The sequence below is a fragment of the Corythoichthys intestinalis genome, chromosome 6, assembly GCF_030265065.1.
Source record: "Corythoichthys intestinalis isolate RoL2023-P3 chromosome 6, ASM3026506v1, whole genome shotgun sequence".
Lineage (NCBI taxonomy): Eukaryota > Metazoa > Chordata > Actinopteri > Syngnathiformes > Syngnathidae > Corythoichthys > Corythoichthys intestinalis.
The window spans coordinates 22,756,445-22,777,308 of record NC_080400.1 but is presented as its reverse complement, the minus strand read 5'-3'; the positions used below and the strand labels follow the sequence as shown (position 1 = coordinate 22,777,308).

The following is a 20,864-nucleotide window of genomic DNA, read 5'->3' as shown; positions in this document are numbered from 1 at the left end:
TGTGTTTTGTATCTCTAAATACATTGGAATATATATATATATATATATATATATATATATATATAAGCTACACCTCTAGTTAACGGATTTAGATTATCGCACTTCCCCATAAACCGAAAAAACGAGGCATCACTACTGTGTAAAGAATTAAAGACCAAATATCATTATTTAATGCATAAAATAGACTAATTGTTCCTTCTGATGTGTATTGGCTATAAAGAACACTTACAGTGGGGCACATAAGTATTTATTCAACCACCAATTATGCAAGTTCTCCTACTTGAAAAGATTAGACAGGCCTGTAATTGTCAACATGGGTAACCCTTAACCATGCGAGACAGAGTGAAAAACCCCCCCAGAAAATCACATTGTATGATTTTTAAATAATTTATTTCCAAATTAGAGTGGAAAATAAGTATTTGGTCACCTACAAACAAGAAAGATTTCTGGCAGTCAAAGAGGTCTAACTTCTTCCAACAAGGCTCCACTCGTTACCTGTATTAATGGCACCTGTCTTAACTCATCAGTATAAAAGACACCTGTCCACAATCTCAGTCAGTCACACTCCAAACTCCACTATGGCCAAGACCAAAGAGCTGTCGAAGGACACCAGAGACAAAATTGTAGACCTGCACCAGGCTGGGAAGACTGAATCTGCAATCGGTAAAACGCTTGACGTAAATCAACTGTGGGAGCAATTATTAGAAAATGGAAGACATACAAGACCACTGATAATCTCCCTCGATCTGGGGCTCCATTCAAGATCTCACCCCGTGGCGTCAAAATGATAACAAGAACGGTGAGCAAAAATCCCAGAACCACACGGGGGGGGCCTAGTTAATGACCTACAGAGAGCTGGGACCACAGTAACAAAGGCTACTATCAGTAACACACGCTGCCAGGGACTCAAATCCTGCACTGCCAGACGTGTCCCCCTGCTGAAGAAAGTACACGTCCAGACCCGCTAGGTTCACTAGAGAGCATTTGGATGATCCAGAAGAGGACTGGGAGAATGTGTTATGGTCAGATGAAACCAAAATAGAACTTTTTGGTAGAAACACAGGTTCTCGTGTTTGGAGGAGAAAGAATACTGAATTGCATCCGAAGAACACCATAACCACTGTGAAGCATGAGGGTGGAAACATCATGCTTTGGGGCTGTTTTTCTGCAAAGGGACCAGGACAGATGATCTGTGTAAAGGAAACAATAAATGGGGCCATGTATCGAGAGCTTTTGAGTGAAAATCTCCTTCCATCAGCAAGAGCATTGAAGATGAGACGTGGCTGGGTCTTTCAGCATGACAATGATCCCAAACACACAGCCAGGGCAACAAAGGAGTGGCTTCGTAAGAAGCATTTCAAGGTCCTGGAGTGGCCTAGCCAGTCTCCGGATCTCAACCCCATAGAAAATCTGTGGCGGGAGTTGAAAGTCCATGTTGCCCAATGACAGCCTCAAAACATCACTGCTCTAGAGGAGATGGAGGAATGGGCCAAAATACCAGCAACAGTGTGTGAAAAGCTTGTGAAGAGTTACAGAAAACGTTTGGCCTACGTTATTGCTAAAAAAGGGTACAAAACTAAGTATTGAGATGAACTTTTGGTATTGACCAAATACTTATTTTCCACCACGATTTGCAACGAAAATCTTTAAAAATCAACCAATGTGATTTTCTGTTTGTTTGTGTTTTTCCACATTCTGGCTCTCATGGTTGAGGTTTACCCATGTTGACTATTACAGGCCTCTCTAACTAACATTTTCAAGTGGGAGAACTTGCATAATTAGTGGTTGACTAAATACTTATTTGCCCCACTGTATGTAGAGATACTGTAAGTGAAGACAAATAATATACAGTATGCCTTTAAGTATTCTTCACCAATTGTGTTCAAAATATGCTGCTTAAAGGGCTACAAAACCACAACTTTTGATGCTCAGTGTTATGTTTTCAATTATATAGCATTAAGCTTGTTAGCATTTAAATATGTAAAGAGTATGTATGTGCCTATTTTCTTAGTTACACGAGGTTTACCTGTTTTGAGTGTAACAGCGTTTATGTGTTCGTACATGCATGGCATATGGCTGACGTCAGGTTTGTCGCACAATGGTTTTGACACCCATTTGATATCATAAAACACAGAAGAGGTGCATTTTGGATGATTCGAATGCAAACGATTGTGTCATGCTGAACTGAAAATAGGGTTGATGTATGAGTATTACACATTTCAACATCTTTGTGTCTGTTAGGTTGTCAATGTGATACACACTCTGCATCGTCAGATGCATTTTCACGTGTGTGTGTTCTAAACAACAATGAAACTCACACAGAGAAACAAAAAGGAGAAGAAAATGTCAGTGAACAATAAAGCAGCTGGTGTTTTGAGTTCCTGCTTGTGTGGGTTTGGGTGAAAAAGATACGTGCACGTGTTAAAGATGATTTATAGCTTGAGTGTGTGTATCTTTGCTCCTATGCCATGTCACTCCATGTTTGTGGGCTGTGTACTGATGTGCCTTGTGGCCGGTCTGTCCAATGTCCAATGACTTCAATATCTTCAATCATCTTATTATAGCACGGCATTATCAAAATAAGTTCCATAAAATTGATTTATTTGGTTGAGATCTCGACCATAATTCCACCAATAATCGTGAAAATGAACTCTTAAAAGTTATATAAATAATGTGAAATGAATAGAAATGTCATTGATCCATTTCAGACTTCAAACAAAAACACATTTTATACATGTGTTAAAAAACCCACAAAAAAACTATATTCTACTGATGGTATAGTTATGACATAAAATGTAAAGATGCTTTTGCCAAATCTTTTGCTTCAACTCAATGAATCTTAAAGGGAACCACGGATAGAAAGACTTGTTCAGAGTTTAAATAATTTTATATTAAAATCCCTCTTGATGTTTTCGTTTTTATACCCTCGTTTTATCCTCCTCGACCTTTCTGCCGCATTTGACACCACTGACCACAACATCCTCCACCGTCTTCAGTCAATAGGGATATCTGGCACTGCACTACTCTGGTTCACCTCCTATTTCTCTGATCGTCACCACCTCGTCTCCATCAATAACCATAAATCCCACACCTCTCCTGTCACCCATGGTGTCCCCCAAGGTTCGGTCCTCGGCCCCCTTCTCTTCATAATCTATATGCTTCCCCTCGGTCAAATCATTCGCCACCATGGACTCCATTTCCACTGTTATGCAGATGACACTCAACTGAACATTTCAGCTAAATCCATCACTCCTGTCATTCTCTCTAAAATCTCAAACTGCCTGTCCGACATAAAAACCTGGATGGACAATAACTTTCTCAAACTCAACAGTAACAAGACAGAACTTCTCATCACCGGACCCAAAGCTCTCCTCCCCTCTGTACAGAACCTCACTCTCCTCATTGATGGTCACCCTGTCACCCCCTCCACCTCCGTACGCAATCTTGGCATCATAATGGACTCAACACTGTCATACCAATCACACATCGGCCACCTCACTAAAACCTCCTTCTTTCATCTCCGCAACATCGCCCGCATCCGTCCCTCCCTCTCCCAAGCCACAGCTGAAATACTCATTCACGCCTTCATCACATCCAGACTCGACTACTGCAATAGCCTCCTCTATGGTCTTCCATCTTCTCATCTCCAAAAGCTGCAATACATCCACAATTCTGCCGCCCGCCTCCTCACCCACACCCGCTCCAGAGAGCACATCACCCCCATCCTCCAACAGCTTCACTGGCTTCCAATCTCATACTGGATTCAGTACAAACTCCTCCTCCTCACCTACAAGTCCCTCCATAACCTGGCCCCTTCCTACCTCACTGACCTTCTACAACAGCACTGTCCCTCCCGCCGCCTACGTTCTGCCGACTCCAATCTCCTCACACCCATCACTCGCACTAAGCACCGAACCTTGGGGGACCGAGCGTTCGCCGCTGCTGCCCCCTCACTCTGGAACTCACTCCCAAAACCCATCAGGAACTCGGACTCATTACAAAACTTCAAATCACTCCTAAAAACCCACCTGTTCAAACTAGCTTTTCCCACCTCTTAATTCTGCTTATGTGTTATGTTATGTAAAGCGTCTTTGAGTGTCCAAAAAAGCGCTAAACAAGTTTGATGTATTATTATTATTATACAATATGTGAAATTAGTTTAACTAGTAGGTTGCCGTTGTTGACGTTGCGGGGCGGTACCGTCACTGGGTTATGCTGCCGGACTTCCAGAGTATGACTAGTGACACAAACGTCATCTGTTCAGCTCTTTCAATTTGAACCCGAGAGAAACATTGATGAGCATGCCAGCACTGTCGGTATTTCACAGAACGAGAAGTAAAAGCAAAATGAACAGGAAAGACGGGATGAGACGAGAGGAGAGTAGGACAAAACCAGTGTTCTGCCAAAATGTGCTACACCGGCGAAACAAGAGGCGAATTTGAAACCCAAAGGACTACTTTGCGCTTTTATCTCGTTTTGTTTAGATGCATAGAGACAGAACATACTAAATATGCCTTAAGAAAATACTTAAACATAGTAATTGCAAATAAAGGTGGTTCAAATACGCTACAAAACTAAAAATCTGCTTTAAAGCAACCAAAACAAAACACAATGCTTAAAAGTATGACAGGAACACACATGCAAAAAGTATTTCAAGGCGGTGAAAAGGTAATAAAAGACTTCATAAAAACAAAATACTGACTACTCGCCGCTTTAACTAATGTGCGCATTTGTTGGACTTCTCGCCGCGTAGGAAGGATTTGCAGAAAACTGGTAGTGTTCGTCTAGTGACAGTGACAAACTATGTCATCGGCCCCAGCGTCCATTGTGCGCATAAACATGGCGCCCTCCGTAGGTCAAAACATGAACTAAATATTATGGATTTTTTTAATCAATGGCAATATTTAATGTGTTTTTAAAAACAAGTTTTTGTAAAAGAGAACAATTGAGGCTTAATAGAGCCTACAAGTCTATAAGTCTGTGGTTCCCTTTAAGAAACTTAAAAATTGGGTCATTCATACCTAATTGAGCTTTTTTATTTTTTTGTTTTGTTTCACGAAATTATCAACATTTTGTTACTTGGAAAAAGCTTATGGCTGGTATTCTCAATTACTTTAATCAGGACATATTCTTCCTTTCATTTCGGTTTTGCATCCCTGTTTAAGCCATCACTGGCAGGTTTTATCATTATTATTTTTAAAAACTGTTAAAGCAATTATTGGGCCACCCAAAAGTTATACATTATACAAATCTCTTTCATCGGCTACCTAAACATGAATCACATTGCCCTAACTTGCCAAACATGGGCCCTTTAAAATACTATTTCATTTTTACCCACCTATGACGTTGAGGTGACCTGTCACCTCCTTGGAGCCGAAGCTGTTGGTGACCTCACAGATATAGTTTCCACTGTCTTCCAGCCTCAAGTCAGAAATTGTGAGGCCCGTGATGCGGCGCGTCCAGCGAGAGTCTGCTGGAAGCGGCCGCCCATCTTTCAACCATCTGATGGTAGGGTTTGGGTAACCGGATGCGATGCATGGCAGCTCCACACTGTGCCCTACCTTCACTTCACCGGACTGGAAGCTGTCCAGCACTGACGGGGTGGACTCCGTAGGGTCTGAAAAGGAAGAAACAGGAAGAAAAATAAGTACAGTGGACAGTAATTCTTGATTCTGGCCAGTTGAAATTTTGCATACCCATAACTGAGAGCCTGGCTCCGTTGCTCTGCCGAGTCTCACCGCTGTACTTGTGCTTTGTGATACAGCGGTAGGTGGACAGAGCATCTTCCTTCTGTACCTCTGAGATATACAGAGCTCCAAATGAGGTCAAGAAGAAACGGTTACCTGTGGCAGACAAGAGAAAAGGTGGAAGACACATTACTTGTAGTCAGATAAAGACATTCAGCGATTCATTCCGTACATTTTATCCTCTTCAGGTACTGTACTTCAGAATTTTTCAATGAGCACAGGCAGGCAAAAAAAAGGCACTGTATGGGTGAAAAGAGTGATAACAATTCTAAGAGGCCATTACTGACAAAGGCCCAAGGTAAGAGTATTTCCCATTTGTGACAATAAAGAGTTGGTTCCCAAAGTGATTTTTATTTTTTTCTCAACAGGGGTGTCACATCCCTTGCAGCACCTTTAGCAAGGCAACAATATCAGATCAGCTCAATCATGTAGACACAGCTGGTCAGACACTAGCTCATAGAAAGCTATTGTACATTGAAAAAAGCAGACAGAGAGACAAACAGACAGGCAGACGGAGGGACAGACGGACAGACAGGCAGCTGTGGGAAGACCAGTGGTGCAATGCAACGTCTGACCAGTGGTGCAATGTAACGAAGAAAAAGTACATGTACCCGACTAACGTGATTTCATATATTTACGACGCCTGTCTCGTCCGCTGATTTATCTCCAGTCTTTTTTTTTTTTTTTTTTTTTTTAAAGTAGCTTATCAGTGTCTTGTCCGCCACCTCACAAAATTGATGGTAAGCACAGTATATAATTTGTCATTTAATTATGTTATTTATTAGGTCTAAGCAGTCCAAATGGTTGATCTCTATGCATATCTGGTATGTCATGATGCAACAGTATATGTGCGGTCCGCTTTCCTTTGTTGCGCTCTGACTTTTTTAACGTCACATCAGCGCTGTTTTCTGTTTGTTTCAAGCGTTGCTTTCACGTTGGCAAGCGGGGTTGAATGCCAGTTAACTTTTCAAGAAGGCGGAGAAATGGTAAACGGCGCTGACACTGTCAAGCAAAGATGAACCAGTAATGTTAGTAACAATTTGTATTTAATTATACTGTGTGCAATTAAGGATACAATACATGGAACAATAATGTTAATTACTTTTTTGAAAGGTCATTTTAAACACAAAAAGCAGCATTAATATTTAATAGGGGTGTGTTTTGCTTCATATCCGAGGATACGATTCAAATCACAATTACAGGTCACGAGTCGATTCAATCCCGATTAATCCGGATACTCCACTTTAAGACAATGATTGCGATATTTGCATATCACTTTAGGAAAAACAAGTCAAAATGGGCATAAAAGTACATTTATATCAATTTATTCCTAAAACCTACTCCACCACTCAAGTAAACATCTTTTTGTCTTATTTTTAAACAACATATGGCTTTTATTATAACATTTCTCTATAAGTGCAACCTGCTTTGGTGCAAATCAGCTTTACCTGCTTCAATGCAGAATTGATATGAAAAAAATTTTTTTTAGGATGTAAAACATTTCAATAACGAACAGTTATTTTAAAAAAAAAATGGTAGGTCAAAACATTAGCTTGAGCATCCAGGTACAGTATACGGCATATATGGCGTGGCTTACTCCATGCCTCCGTTTTTGCAGCAAAAGCCAAAATGAGGCCAAATTTCAGACTTATAAAGGTGCTTCAGGGCATCGCGTATCTCTATCTGCCATTTTGAAACTTTGCTCCGTGGCGCCAAACCTAACGAGACTATTTAAAGAAGCCACCCGAGATAACTCTTGTAAGATGTTGTTACTTCAGCAGACTGCATGGCAAGGCTGCTGCACGCTGCCAACTAGTGGACGGGGGAAGAAGTGCAGCCACTGTCTTGTTTATTTCCACCAAAAAAAACAGGTGCCAGAATCGCGACAGATGGATTTTGAATCGATATGAAAATTGTGTGACGTTATATCGCGAAATATCTCAGAATTGATTTAAAAAAAAAAGAGAGCAGACCGCAAGATGATAAAAGAAGTCTCCAAAAACCCTAAAATGTCCTCACGGGACCTACAGCAGGCTCTTGCTACTGTTGATGTGAAAGTGCATGCCTCTACAATCAGAAAGAGACTCCATAAGTTTAACCTTTGTGGGAGGTGTGCAAGGAGGACACCTTTGCTCTCCAAGAAGAACATGAAGGTCAGACTGAAGTTTGCTAGAGTGAATGTAGACACAAACTTCTGGAATAATGCTCTTTGGACAGATGAATCTAAAATTGAATTATTTGGACACGGGAACAGAGGACATGTTTGGCGTAAACCCAATACAGCATTCTAGGAAAAGAACCACATACCAACTGTGAAACATGGGGGTGGAAGTCCAATGACCCTGGTGCTTTGCTGCCCAGCTTACCATCATTGAATTCACCATAAATTCTATCCTACATTAGACACTGCTTGAGGAACGTGAGAACATATGTGAAAAAATTAACGCTGAAGCGAAACTGGACGCTGCAACATGACAATGACCCAAAACATACCAGTAAATCCACCAAGGACTGTTTGAAAAGGAAGATATGGAGAGTCCTGGAATGGTCGTGTCAAAGCCCAGATCTTAATCCCATTGAGATGCTGTGGGGTGACTTGAAACAGGCTTTACATGCAAGAAACCGCTCAAACATCTCACGGCTGAAAGTATTCTGCGTTGAGAATTGGGGCAAACTTTTTTCAGACCGATGTCAAAGACTGGTAGATGGCTACAAAAAGCATCTCACTGAAGTTATTTCAGCCAAGGCGGGTAACACTAGCTATTAGGTGGTATGGTGTCCTAACTTTTTCCTCACCTATAATATGCATTTTTTAAAAATATACTGTATATATTTGGTTTAACGAGTAAAACAATGTTAATTTTTGTTGTTTACCTGCAATTAAATCACTTTGTTTTCCAGAGCTAAGGAAAAACAAGGTCAGACATTGTTTTGTGAACATTTCTTAATAAAGAACTGAATATTAAATGGGATGTCCTAATTTTTTCACATGAATGTATATAAGTTGAACAATGGGGCCCCAGGATTGATCCCTGGGGGACACCAGGTAATAGCCATTCCACCTGAGACTTTACCAATTTTGACAAAATTAAATAAGCAATCAAAGTTGGACTAGACTCCATCGCTGTATCCACTGAGTCTTCATTCACTCATTTACTAAGACATTTTGGATCAAAAGATCTCAAGGCTTAGATTTGTGGGAACAGTGAAAGGAATCCTCTTTTCTTTTATAGTCTGACAAAGTCCATGTATGCAAATGTGGATGAGTCTGGTGCCTTCAACCAATCAAACACCCTTTAGATGATATACAAGGTCTTGTGAGCATTTTTTACAAAGTCATCCTAGGTTTGCAGACTCCATATTTTCTTGTGTCATGGATATACTAGTATATATCATACTTTAATATGCAAAAAATACACAAATATAATTCAATATACAAAAAAAATGGTATGACGATAACAGACATAAATGTGTGGTAAAATGAGCACTCACATTAACGTGGCAGCGTCACGGATTTGTGACTCATGAATGAACATTCTCACTATAGCAACAGTCAGGCTGCCCACCAGCACTTACTCTCAACAAAATTGGACTCCATATTTATAATTCTATTTTTACATTTAAAAATCTCTCCTTTTTGGCAAAAGCAAGTGTGTTTTGTACAAGTAAGCTTAACAACGAAACTGAACTTGAGGTTCTGAAGAGATTTTTGCTGCTAATATCTTCTATGTTATAGGCTAGAAAAACTCTCAGATTTCAAATGGAATAAAAAAAAATCTTGTAAAAGAGCCTGCCACAGCACTTAGCTAAACACATGAGAGCTTTTAACATGTCCCATCCATCCAGTGAGATATGCACCGCAAAAAAAGATGGATGAGAACTAGAAGAAAAAGATACCAAGGGAGTCATTGTAAGTGTTAATAATTGATGTTGTGTGTATGTGTATTACTGTAACTGCAGATTAGTGTCATTTTCATTCTAGTTCTCGCTGTGATTCATCCACATGTCAATAAAAAAAAGTGTGTGCGCGCTTAGAAATGGAGGAAGAGAAAAAGAGAGCGCGATGGGGGAAAAGATGAGGAGAGTGAATTTCAGTGTTTGATTTTTCACGCTTGCCTGAATGATTTTGTATTCCTTCCCAACCCCAAAGGGTTATTTTAGACAGTGCACACTTCAGGCTTTCTTGTAAGTCGCACGTTGTTTGGTTACGCCATTGTGACCGCAAAGTGCGCCAGTGTGTTTGTACATGGTTCTGTTGTTTGCTTTGCATGTTCCCATGTGTCTTCACAAGGCTGACAAGAGAAGACCCTGGTAGAACACAGGTGGAATAACTCACTGGAAATACCGTATGATATAAGCGTGCAAGCACATTTAATGGATAATTGGATAGAAGTTCACATACAAATATGTTTTCATGAGACTGGTGTAACGAGGGCTAAAGGGACATAAGATTTAATTTCCAAGCCTGCCCTTTTATTCCAACCTGGGTATTAATCCTTGCATGATAATGTGCACTTGGTGAGTGGAATTTTGTATAACACACTGCTACACCCTGTCACAACATGCCTGCAGAAAGAAAGACAGGTCTGTGAGGGCGGCAGGAGGAGGGGTAGAGTAGGAATTTCAAAGACAGTGAAGAATGGGAAAGGAAAGAAAAAAACCAGAAAGCGATAGAGGACAAATTAAAGAGAATTAGCTTTTCAGTGCTCAAGGAAACATGTTCACCTATGCTGTCTGCTTCTTTACACGCTCGCACTATGTAGACACATATTTAACATAATACTGTATAAAATAATGACATTGATTATCTAAAAATGGTTCAATATTAGGTGAAATGTCTTGTTTTCTCATGTCTATTTAGGGCCCTCGCATCAACTGGTGCGAAAGCCCTATTGAAATACAAAGGATTGTTATTATTATTTCTTCATGGCAAATGAAAATGGCCAATTTGGAGGCCTTAACATGAATGAAAACTCAGCAAAATTCGCTCATAGATGCAACTTGGCGTAAATTCGATAATCTTGTGACTTTGCAAAAAAAAAAAATGTGACAAAATGGCTCAGTGGCACCCCCTTGAATGTAGAGCAATAAAATTTGCGGGAGTCCATAACTCTCTTGCACCCATATTCAAACCCAACAGGAAATCGGGTATTTTGGGGCAAATGAGAACTTTTTATCGATTTTCATGGTGAACATTTGAGACCTTGCCGCCTAAGGAGTTAGTTAGATCCTCTTCAAAATTGGTGAGACTGTTCATGACACATATGAGATGTTAAGTTATCAAAATGGTGGGTTTTCATTTATGGGTCTGACCTAAGCGGAGTGCCAAAGTCGACCATTTTTTTGGCAACACAACAAATTCAGTAAATGACGAATAACTCACTGATACAAGGTGCAGTCTTTTTTATATTTGGTATATATGAGAGGTATCCTAGGCTGAACGCGACTGCATTGAAATATTACCCATTAGGCCTGGCGCCCCCAAGTGGGAACAAGAAACGTCACCATTTTGTCCTGTAGGGGTCATTTGCAACAACCCTGCAGCGCCAACTAGTAGCAACAAAAAGTCACTCATTTTATTTCTACATGTCCAGTTATTTTCAGTTTGGTCATTGACAAGACCTTTTGAAATACTACATTTTAAGGCCCATGTTAACTTGTCTCTGTCTGGTGCCGTGACGACCCTTTGTTTGCCATTAAAAGGAAGTAGATTTCTTCAGGGACTTAGGAAGCCTATAGAGTCACAAAATTTAAAACACTTGGTCGAATTGGCCCAATTAGAAGATTCATTTTGGTTTTGAATAAGGGCGTGGTTGCACAGCTCAGTAACGCCTCCTTTTTTGTAGAACCCTCTTCAATAGTTTTTTTTTCTCCCCTAGGTGTATGAATGTATTTCTAATCCCCCAAAAAAGAGGCGAGTTTCGTGCAAGTTAGGTTCTCATGAGACGATGAGAGGGGGACGATCTGCCACCACCCTGACCTGCATGCTGTCTGACTTGCATGACGTCCAAGTTGCGCCAAACTACGAGGGCCTGTTCAGTCCTGCTTGCAGGCGTACTTAGAATTGCTCTTTACCTAAAAAAAAAAAAAAATTGTAAAAAAAAAATGTTTTATCTAAGGGTGTAACGGTACATGTATTTGTATTGAACCGTTTCGGTACGTGGTGCTCGGTTCGGAACGGAGGCGTACCGAACGAGTTTCTGACGTAATGAAACCCTTACTTTTCGAGGCTGTGAGTCGATCGGGTTACAGTTTCTTTGTGTAGATTATATTTACTCCGTCTTCTCTACTATAATGAGGACCAACACGGTAGGATAGTATAACCCAGAAACGTCAACGGCGCGACAACGTGGCCGCCGCTAAAACGCAGTGAAACGCGGGCGTTAAAGTCAATCAGCCAATGCACACCAGTCGCAGTGCGGCCGCGTGTTAGACGCGTCCCAGAAGCGGCCCAACACGACGCACGCGAAAAGAACGGCAGAGTTTATTATTTAACGCGAGACGCGACCCTCCTGCGTCAATACTACTACCGGTAGCTAGGCTAGGGCAGACCGAAAGTCGCTCGTGTAAAAATACGGTGTATCTGGTCGATTTTCAAACTAATATGCAATCGTAACCCACTTTTTGAGTTCATCAGATCTCTTGAGAGGTAGATCGGGGCACAGTTGACTTGTCTTTGTTGATTTACTGCTGTCTTCTCTGCTATAATAATAACCAACACGGCCCTGTGTTCAATACAAAACCCTCCTACCATAACAAAACAAGTAGGAACTAAGATAAAACTAAAGTTATAAAACATAAAATATACAATATACACATTTGTAAAATATAAAAACATAATAAAATAAATAATAGCCCATTTAAATAAAAAAATGAAATGAGCTAAAACACCTGTAATTAAATAATAAGAATAATACACAGATCCTGCTTACACAATTAAATTTCGTAATTTCTGTGTGGCGCTTTAGCTTGAGAAAATCCACCAATAAAGCTGTAAAAGCTGTAAACCGTTCATAAGAAAAAAAAAAGATTCATTGAAGCATTTCATTTGTAAAATATATGTTAAAATCTTTGTCATTGGGATTGCTTTTCTCTTTAGCACAGGACTTCTTTTTTTCAGAAAGAAAGCTGACCAATACGCGGGGTCCGAAAGGCAGATTGTTGTTGGATTATCTTTAAATACCCGCTACTTTTTGAGCAGAATTCTAGCTTTGTATTGGCTAATGTTCCTATTGTTGAAAGCACAAAGGTGTGTAATAAACAACTAACACACTTATATTTTGCATTTTGTTTTCTTACTGTACCGAAAATGAACCGAACCGTGACCTCAAAACCGAGGTACGTACCGAACCGAGATTTTTGTGTACCGTTACACCCCTAGTTTTATCTGATTACTCGATGGAATTTTCAGTAGAATACGTGATTACTAAAATATTCGATAGCTGCAGCCCTAACAGGGATTATTTTAGAATTTGAAGGTTGAATTCGGAAATGACCCATTATTATTTGCTGTATGTAAAGGCAGACGAGGTCTAGTATCGGCCCTCATCGGTGTATGTATTCATTGTGGCCTGCGGTGACTCTTTCAGCTGTATTAATTGATGGCCATCCACCTCTTTTTATCTAATATTTGACATTCTCCTCCCATACGCTGGAGGAGGTGACCCTACAGGTAAGGAGGGCAGCAAATGGAGATTGATGGAGGGAGTACAACAGAAGATAAAGAGCAACATGCCGCCGGGAGTGACAGAGAGTGAAAGGGATGAGCCCGAGAGCGGCACATGAGCGAAAACGATTCGTCCATGTCTCAGTCTCGTCTTCTCGTGGGAGAAGAGATCAATTCCAGTCTAGTCTGCCAACGCCTCCAGGACTGTTGTTGTTGTTGTTGAGTGCATCTTTGTAAGAGTATGCATCACAGTCTGCTTTCCTCTAATTATTTCTCATTCTACCAGGGGCTTGTAAGAGATTTTTTTAGGTTCATTCCAGCACGCCCTCACATTCTCCTTATTTCCTGACCTCTTCCACTCATCATATTTTGTCTTCTCATCATGCCAACCCTCCCTTTTGCCCTATACCTCTGTCAATCCCTGCCTTTTTCCTTTCTCCTCTCTTCTTCTTTTAGCAGTAGGGTGTGTTCGCAATGGAGTTCAGTTCAGCTGATTGGCCTGAGGCTGTGAGTCAAACCAAGTGCAGAGAGAAGCCCCCGTTGGATGTGTGTGTGTGCGCTTATGCATGTGCACACACGTGCAAATACCAAAACAGAAAGACATGGGAGTATTGGAAGCAAAAGGAGAGCCCGGCAGCATCACTTCTCTTCCCCAAAATTCCCAGTGAGAGACATAGCAACATTCTTCTTTGAAATAGGTAAAGGGGGATGGAAAGGTTCTGCTAAATATAGATTACTATATTTACCATTTTGAAAAAGTTGGTGCCAAGATGAGGCAGGAAAACAAGGAGAAAGTAGAGAATGTTCAATGTTACTATAACGTTAGTCCTGCCAGCATACAGGTTGGAGCCAAAGAAATTGTAAGGAAAAAATGTATTTTCAGATACGAACTAGTCGAGGGACAGAAGACCAAAATAGATGAAAAGGCGAGTGAAGGCGAGCGAGGGAAAACGAGAGAGGAAATGGCGTAAGTTGAGTGGGTGTGGGGGGAGCTGCCATGCAAATGAAGGCTGCGCTGCAGCAGTGCAAACTAACAGCAATTCACACTGTTGGACTCATCATTTATTAATGCGCTAAGGCCTCCAGCCCAAACCCATCCCTTCCTCGTTCCTCCCTTCATCAATGTATTTTTTTTGCACCATAATTTTACCCATTACCCTGCTTTCATCAGAATCTCTCTCTCTTTTTTTTTTTTTGTTCGCTCACTGTTGCTAGGGCCCACTCGCTCACATGACAACATCTGAGTAGGGGGCGCTGCGGTGGCGCGGCGCCACTTCTGCCCGGGTGCGTTTGGTGAAGGAGTGTGTGGAACAGAGTACTTTTCATTAGAAGTACAAACAGAATCAGACGTTGAAATAATGACGACGGACATCCAGGGAGGGGAAAGAAACTTCTGAATTGCTCTGTAATTGATTAGCAAGCTTGGGGTAGCGGCCGTAAAGGGGCTCGCAATCCACATTTGCGTTAAACGAATTGTCAGTATTTGCATCGCAATCCAGAACCTCCACTTGACAGGATGGTGCAACAAGGCACCAACAGCACAAAATTCCTACACGCTCCTTATTTAAACTGGCACAAATTTGTGTTCTTATCACTGCTTTGTTTTTCTTTTGCACTTAATTTTCACTTCCTGCTCAGTGGCATGCAAACAAGAGGTCAGGAAACGATTCATACGGATATTTTATGTTCAAACTACACTAATATTTTTATTTATAGAAATACTTTTAAAGCAGTGGTCTCAAACTCGATTTAGTGGGAGGTGGTGGTGGTGGTGGGGGGGGGGGGGGGGGAGTCTGGGCAGCATCAGGGATTCCCCATAAAAGGGGGTTGTGTGTAATGTTGCTAATTAACTTTGGCTAACTTGTTGATAAAAACACTACCAAAAGTTATAATTAGCCTGAGCTATGTTAAGCCATAAGAGATTTAAAAACGAAAACAAAACATAAAATTCCATAAAAATGCACACCTTTATTTTATTTTATTATTATTTTTTTTAAATTAGATGTTAACTTATGTATTATTTTAGGGCTGTCAAACGATTAAAATTTTTAATCGAGTTAATCACAGCTTAAAAATTAATTAATCCTAATTAATCGCAATTCAAACCATCTCTAAAATATGCCATATTTTTCTGTAAATTATTGTTGGAATGGAAAGATAAGACACATGACAGGTATATATGTACATACAACATACTGTACATACTGTAAGTACTGTATTTGTTTATTATAACAATAAATCCACAATATGGCATTAACATTATTAACATTCTTTCTGTTAAAGGGATTGACGGACAGAAAGACTTGTAGTTCTTAAAAGATAAATGTTATAGCTACAATTTATAGTAATTTTATATTAAAACCCCTCTTAATGTTTTGATTTTAATAAAATTTGTTAAAAATCTCAATCAAAAGTAGAGTTAATATAATAATAATAAGAATAAAAATAACAATAATAAGAATAGAGTGGCCAAATTCGGAGTAAGTTTTATGTGTATTTTGCATAGCTATTTTAATTGGGAATGCCAGTTCTCTTTGCATAGTTGTTTAACTGGGTGAGAATAGGGCCTCATTAATACAGATTGAAGTGCTTTTCTTTTTATGAACATTATTTTTTTTTTTAGAGATAGTAATATTATTTGTGTTGTGCTTTCACTAAATGATACTTACTGTATGTTTGTTGTGAAGGAGTTGGCGAAGCTTATGCCAATGAACGCCTGTGTCCACTCGCCTCTTTAACATATACTGTACATCTCTGTACATATCTTACCCCAAAATACAACAAGAGACACATAATTGCCACTATAAGAAAGTAAATTTACAGAAATATGTGTGGAGCACAAATAGCACAATGCAACAGCATAAACGTCTCACAACTACTAATTCTCCCACTATTAGGAGGAATAACATTAGTATGGAAATGCAAATCATGGTGGAAAATAAGTATTTGGTCAATACCAAAAGTTCATCTCAATACTTTGTTATGTACCCTTTGTTGGCAATAACGGAGGCCAAACGTTTTCTGTAACTCTTCACAACTTTTCACACACTGTTGCTGGTATTTTGGCCCATTCCTCCATGCACATCTCCTGTAGTGCAGTGATGTTTTGGGGCTGTCGTTGGGCAACACGGACTTTCAACTCCCTCCACAGATTTTCAATGGTGTTGAGGTCTGGAGACTGGGTAATCCACTCCAGGACCTTGAAATGCTTCTTACGAAGCCACTCCTTTGTTGCCCTGGCTGTGTGTTTGGGATCATTGTCATGCTGAAAGACCCAGCCACGTCTCATCTTCAATGCCCTTGTTGATGGGAGGAGATTTTCACTCAAAATCTCTCGATACATGGCCCCATTCATTCTTTCCTTTACACAGATCAGTCGTCCTGGTCCCTTTGCAGAAAAACAGCCCCAAAGCATGATGTTTCCACCCCCATGCTTCACAGTGGGTATGGTGTTCTTCGGATGCAATTCAGTATTCTTTCTCCTCCAACACAAGAACCTGTGTTTCTACCAATAAGTTCTATTTTGGTTTAATCTGACCATAACACATTCTCCCAGTCCTCCTCTGAATCATCCAAATGCTCTCTGGTGAACCGCAGACGGGCCTGGACGTGTACTTTCTTAAGTAGGGGGACACGTCTAGCAGTGCAGGATTTGAGTCCCTGGCGGCGCCTTTGTTACTGCGGTCCCAGCTCTCTGTAGGTCATTCACAAGGTCCCCCTGTGTGGTTCTAAGATTTTTGCTCACCGTTCTTTTTATCATTTTGACGCCATGGGGTGAGATCTTGCATGGAGCCCCAGATCGAGGGAGATTATCAGTGGTCTTGTATGTCTTCCATTTTCTCATAATTGCTCCCACAGTTGATTTCTTTACACCAAAGCGTTTTACCCATTGCAGATTCAGTCTTCCCAGCCTGGTGTAGGTCTTGTCTCTGGTGTCCTTCGGCAGCTCTTTGGTCTTGGCCATAGTGGAGTTTGGAGTGTGACTGACTGAGGTAGTGGACAGGTGTCTTTTATACCGATAATGATTTATAACAGGTGCCATTATTACAGGTAACGAGTGGAGCCTCGTTAGACCTCGTTTGAAGAAGTTAGACCCCATTGACAGCCAGAAATCTTGCTTGCTTGTAGTTGACCAAATACTTATTTTCCACTCTAATTTGGAAATAAATTCTTTAAAAATAAAACAATGTGATTTTCTGTTTTTTTCCACATTCTGTCTCTCATGGTGGAGGTTTACCCATGTTGACAATTACAGGCCTCTCTAATCTTTTCAAGTAGGAGAACTTGCACAATTGGTGGTTGACTAAATACTTATTGGCCCCACTGTAAGTCGAGTACGTTGTAACCCAGCGACTACATGTAATTTTTTTTCTTGTTCGTCTTTTACTTTTGGCTTTTCCCTTCAGGGGCCGCCACAGCGAATCAGTTGTCTCTATCATACCCTGTTATCTGCACCTTCATGTCCTCTTTAACTAAATCTATAAACCTCCTCTTTGGATACTTGATAAAAAAATGCTGAATGGACAGATGCACCAAATACCATGCATTCATGAATAGTTTAACCAAATAATGTGCATTTCTTGTCTTCCCTAAAATTATTGAAACAATCTATTTATGGTCTGTAAATCTGTAATGTGTCTGTTTGTTTCTTCAATTGACACTTCAACTTTCATTTTGCACTTGTAGTTCTCTTCCAAATCTTTCCTAACCAAATGGTGAAACCACTTCTACAATACATTTACTAATGTGGCCAATCGTGTGTGAAATGAATTGCGACGAGTGAACACGCTTAGTTTCTGCTCTTATCTTATTAAATGACCACAATCTTAAAGAATGAATGTGATAAACTAGGCAGGTTACATTCAGTTTGCCCCATGCGGTGAATGAAATATAAGATAACAGTAGGATCAACAGCACAATCAAAATGTATTCGCATTGAAGTGTTTTCTCAGTGTGAGAATGCTGGACTGAAACTCATTGTTTTGTTTTTATGAGAGTTTTTCTTATTATACATTGTAGCCCTCCGCAGGCCACTGAAATCTTTTTAAAAGACACCAGGCAGAGCCTTTAATCTGACAGTATTCACAGCTCCAAGTAATCACGCACAACAAAGAGGCCTTAAGAAAGCATTAAAAAAAAAAAAATCTAACCCGCAGAACATGTAAAAGTAAAATATATAAATTCATGTTAATAAAATAAATATGTTGTGTCCACAGTAATAAAATCGCACATTGCACATTTCAGGGCAATGTTTCGATCCCTGACCACATTTGAAATGAAATGATCATTAATTTATGCATCAGTTAAGTGGTGTCATGAAGACTAAACTGTGTCTAAGTACTTTTCATTGTTTACGTGAATGTCGTAGAAAAACGACTTCTGAAATGGGATAACAATGCTAGCAGATGTTTTTGCATTTTTGACGTCGCTACATTACTTTAAGTGACACAATTTCATTCGTCCTGACTCAAAGAATGAGTGAATGAGCAGAGCAGTGCACCATAAGTGCAGCACTCATGGAAAACATTCTAGGTTTGCAATCATTCAGCACCATGGAGAGCGATTTTGATTCAAATGTCACCTAAAGGCATTAGTGACTGCAGTTTTACAAGCAGTGGTTAAAAATGTACTGGTAAACTGGAATATTTGTCATACCAAAGTATCGAATGGATTTTTATTTTTATCTTGGTGTAGTTGTAATCATAAAACTAAAAATGGAACTAGTTTATCTGTTAAATTAACTAATTGGCTGCCATTCAAAGTGATAGACATCCAATGTACCTGTATTTTGACTAGGATGGGCTGGCAGCGAATCATCAAGCAAAATTAATTAGATGGCTTTTGTTGTTAATGGCAGTAAATGAGTTATGATATAATATATACTGTAATGATATAATTAAAGATGCCGATCGATCGGGTCCGATCACGTCATTTTCAAAGTATCGGAATCGGCAAAAAAATATCGGACATGCTTTTTTAAAATACACACACACACACACACACATATATATATATGTATATATACATATATATATAAAATTTAAATTGTTTTCTAATTGTATTTAACGTTACAGACAAAATGTCTTACACTCATCCAGAGTAGTTTTGGCTTAAAGTAGGGCTATCAAATTTATTGCGTTAACAGCGGTAATGAATTTTTTAAAATTAATCACATCAAATAATTAACACATGCGCTGCACGACCCACTCACGCATTGTCGCGTTCAATCTATAAAGATGTCGTTTTACCAATAGATAGCGCTAAAAGGCAGCGTGTGATGAGTAGAGAGAATTTTGACAGCCTTTGGAGCCATTTTTAATGTGGCTAAAACCTTACAATACCTCTCTCAGCAATTAAAAATAACGTGGGAGGCAATGTGGGGAAGAAAGGTAGTAGTTGATCATTTTCTTAACACCCTACGTTCTTTCCCAACGCAGAGAAGATATATCAATTGGTGACCCTACGCACAGTCATGGTTGCACTTGCCATCATGCATTTGGGCAGAAGTTAAATGGCTGCAGTATCATTTACTGAAAGCTCAACAAATACACTAGATGGCAATATTTAGTCACAATATACAAAATCACATTTATCCTTTAAGAATTACAAGTCTTTCTATCCGTGGATCCCTCTCACAGAAAGAATGTTAATAACGTAAATGCCATCTTGAGGATTTATTGTCATAATAAACAAATACAGTACTTATGTAATGTATGTTGAATGTAGTATATATTCGACCGAGTTTTATTCATTTTTTCTTAATGCATTCCCAAAATGTATATGATTGGGAAAAATTATCGGGAATGATTGGAATTGAATCGTGAGAGAAAAAAAAAAAAGCAATCAGATCGTGAAATATCGGGATCGGCAGATACTCAAACTAAAACGATCGGGATCGGATCGGGAGCAAAAAAACATGATCGGAACAACCCTAAATATAATAATCAGAATATTGTGTTTTAGCACATGCAATGTGTTCTTGCGAAAAACACATCTTAGATTTTAACTTTATGTTCACCAGTGTGTTCTCCAGACCGGATTGTGTGAGACTTAATGGCCTCGGAACAAAATACACGATGGATTTGTTTGACCCCTTATGAAGCATCTTGACCTTAAAGTGATCCTCTGATTTAAATACATGTAGGCTCTAATAAACCACAATTGTTCTCTTGTACTAAAATATGTTGTTAGAAACACATAAAATGTTAAATCAATGGCAATATTTTATAATATTTAGTCCATATTTTGACCGTTAGTTGGCGCCATGGTTTGCGGGCTCGCAGTGATGACGTCGTTGGTATCTTTCCGAATGTGTAGCGTGTTCAACAATTGCTTATAGCTGCCTAAACTCGCGAAGTAAAATGCCACGATGTGCTGCTTTTGGATGCAATTTCCAGTCAAATGGAAAAAAGGGGAGTGAAGTGAGTGGTCGAGGTGGAATTATTATTTTT

At 39.7% G+C, this 20,864-nt stretch overlaps 1 protein-coding gene across 4 annotated transcripts in view; it reads right to left on the bottom strand.

The window, feature by feature from the left end:
• The window catches only part of dscaml1 (Down syndrome cell adhesion molecule like 1), a 246,311-nt gene that overhangs the window by 79,391 nt on the left and 146,056 nt on the right, over positions 1-20,864 (bottom strand). For all 4 annotated transcript variants that reach the window (XR_009063448.1, XM_057838656.1, XM_057838654.1 and 1 more), the window contains exons 4-5: positions 5,697-5,843; positions 5,339-5,617 (exon numbers count right to left, since the gene is read on the bottom strand). Coding sequence is in view for 3 of the 4 variants with exons in the window: in XM_057838656.1 (XP_057694639.1) it covers positions 5,339-5,617; positions 5,697-5,843 (426 nt within the window). In the remaining variant the exon portion in view is untranslated. The remainder of the gene's footprint in view (positions 1-5,338; positions 5,618-5,696; positions 5,844-20,864) is intronic.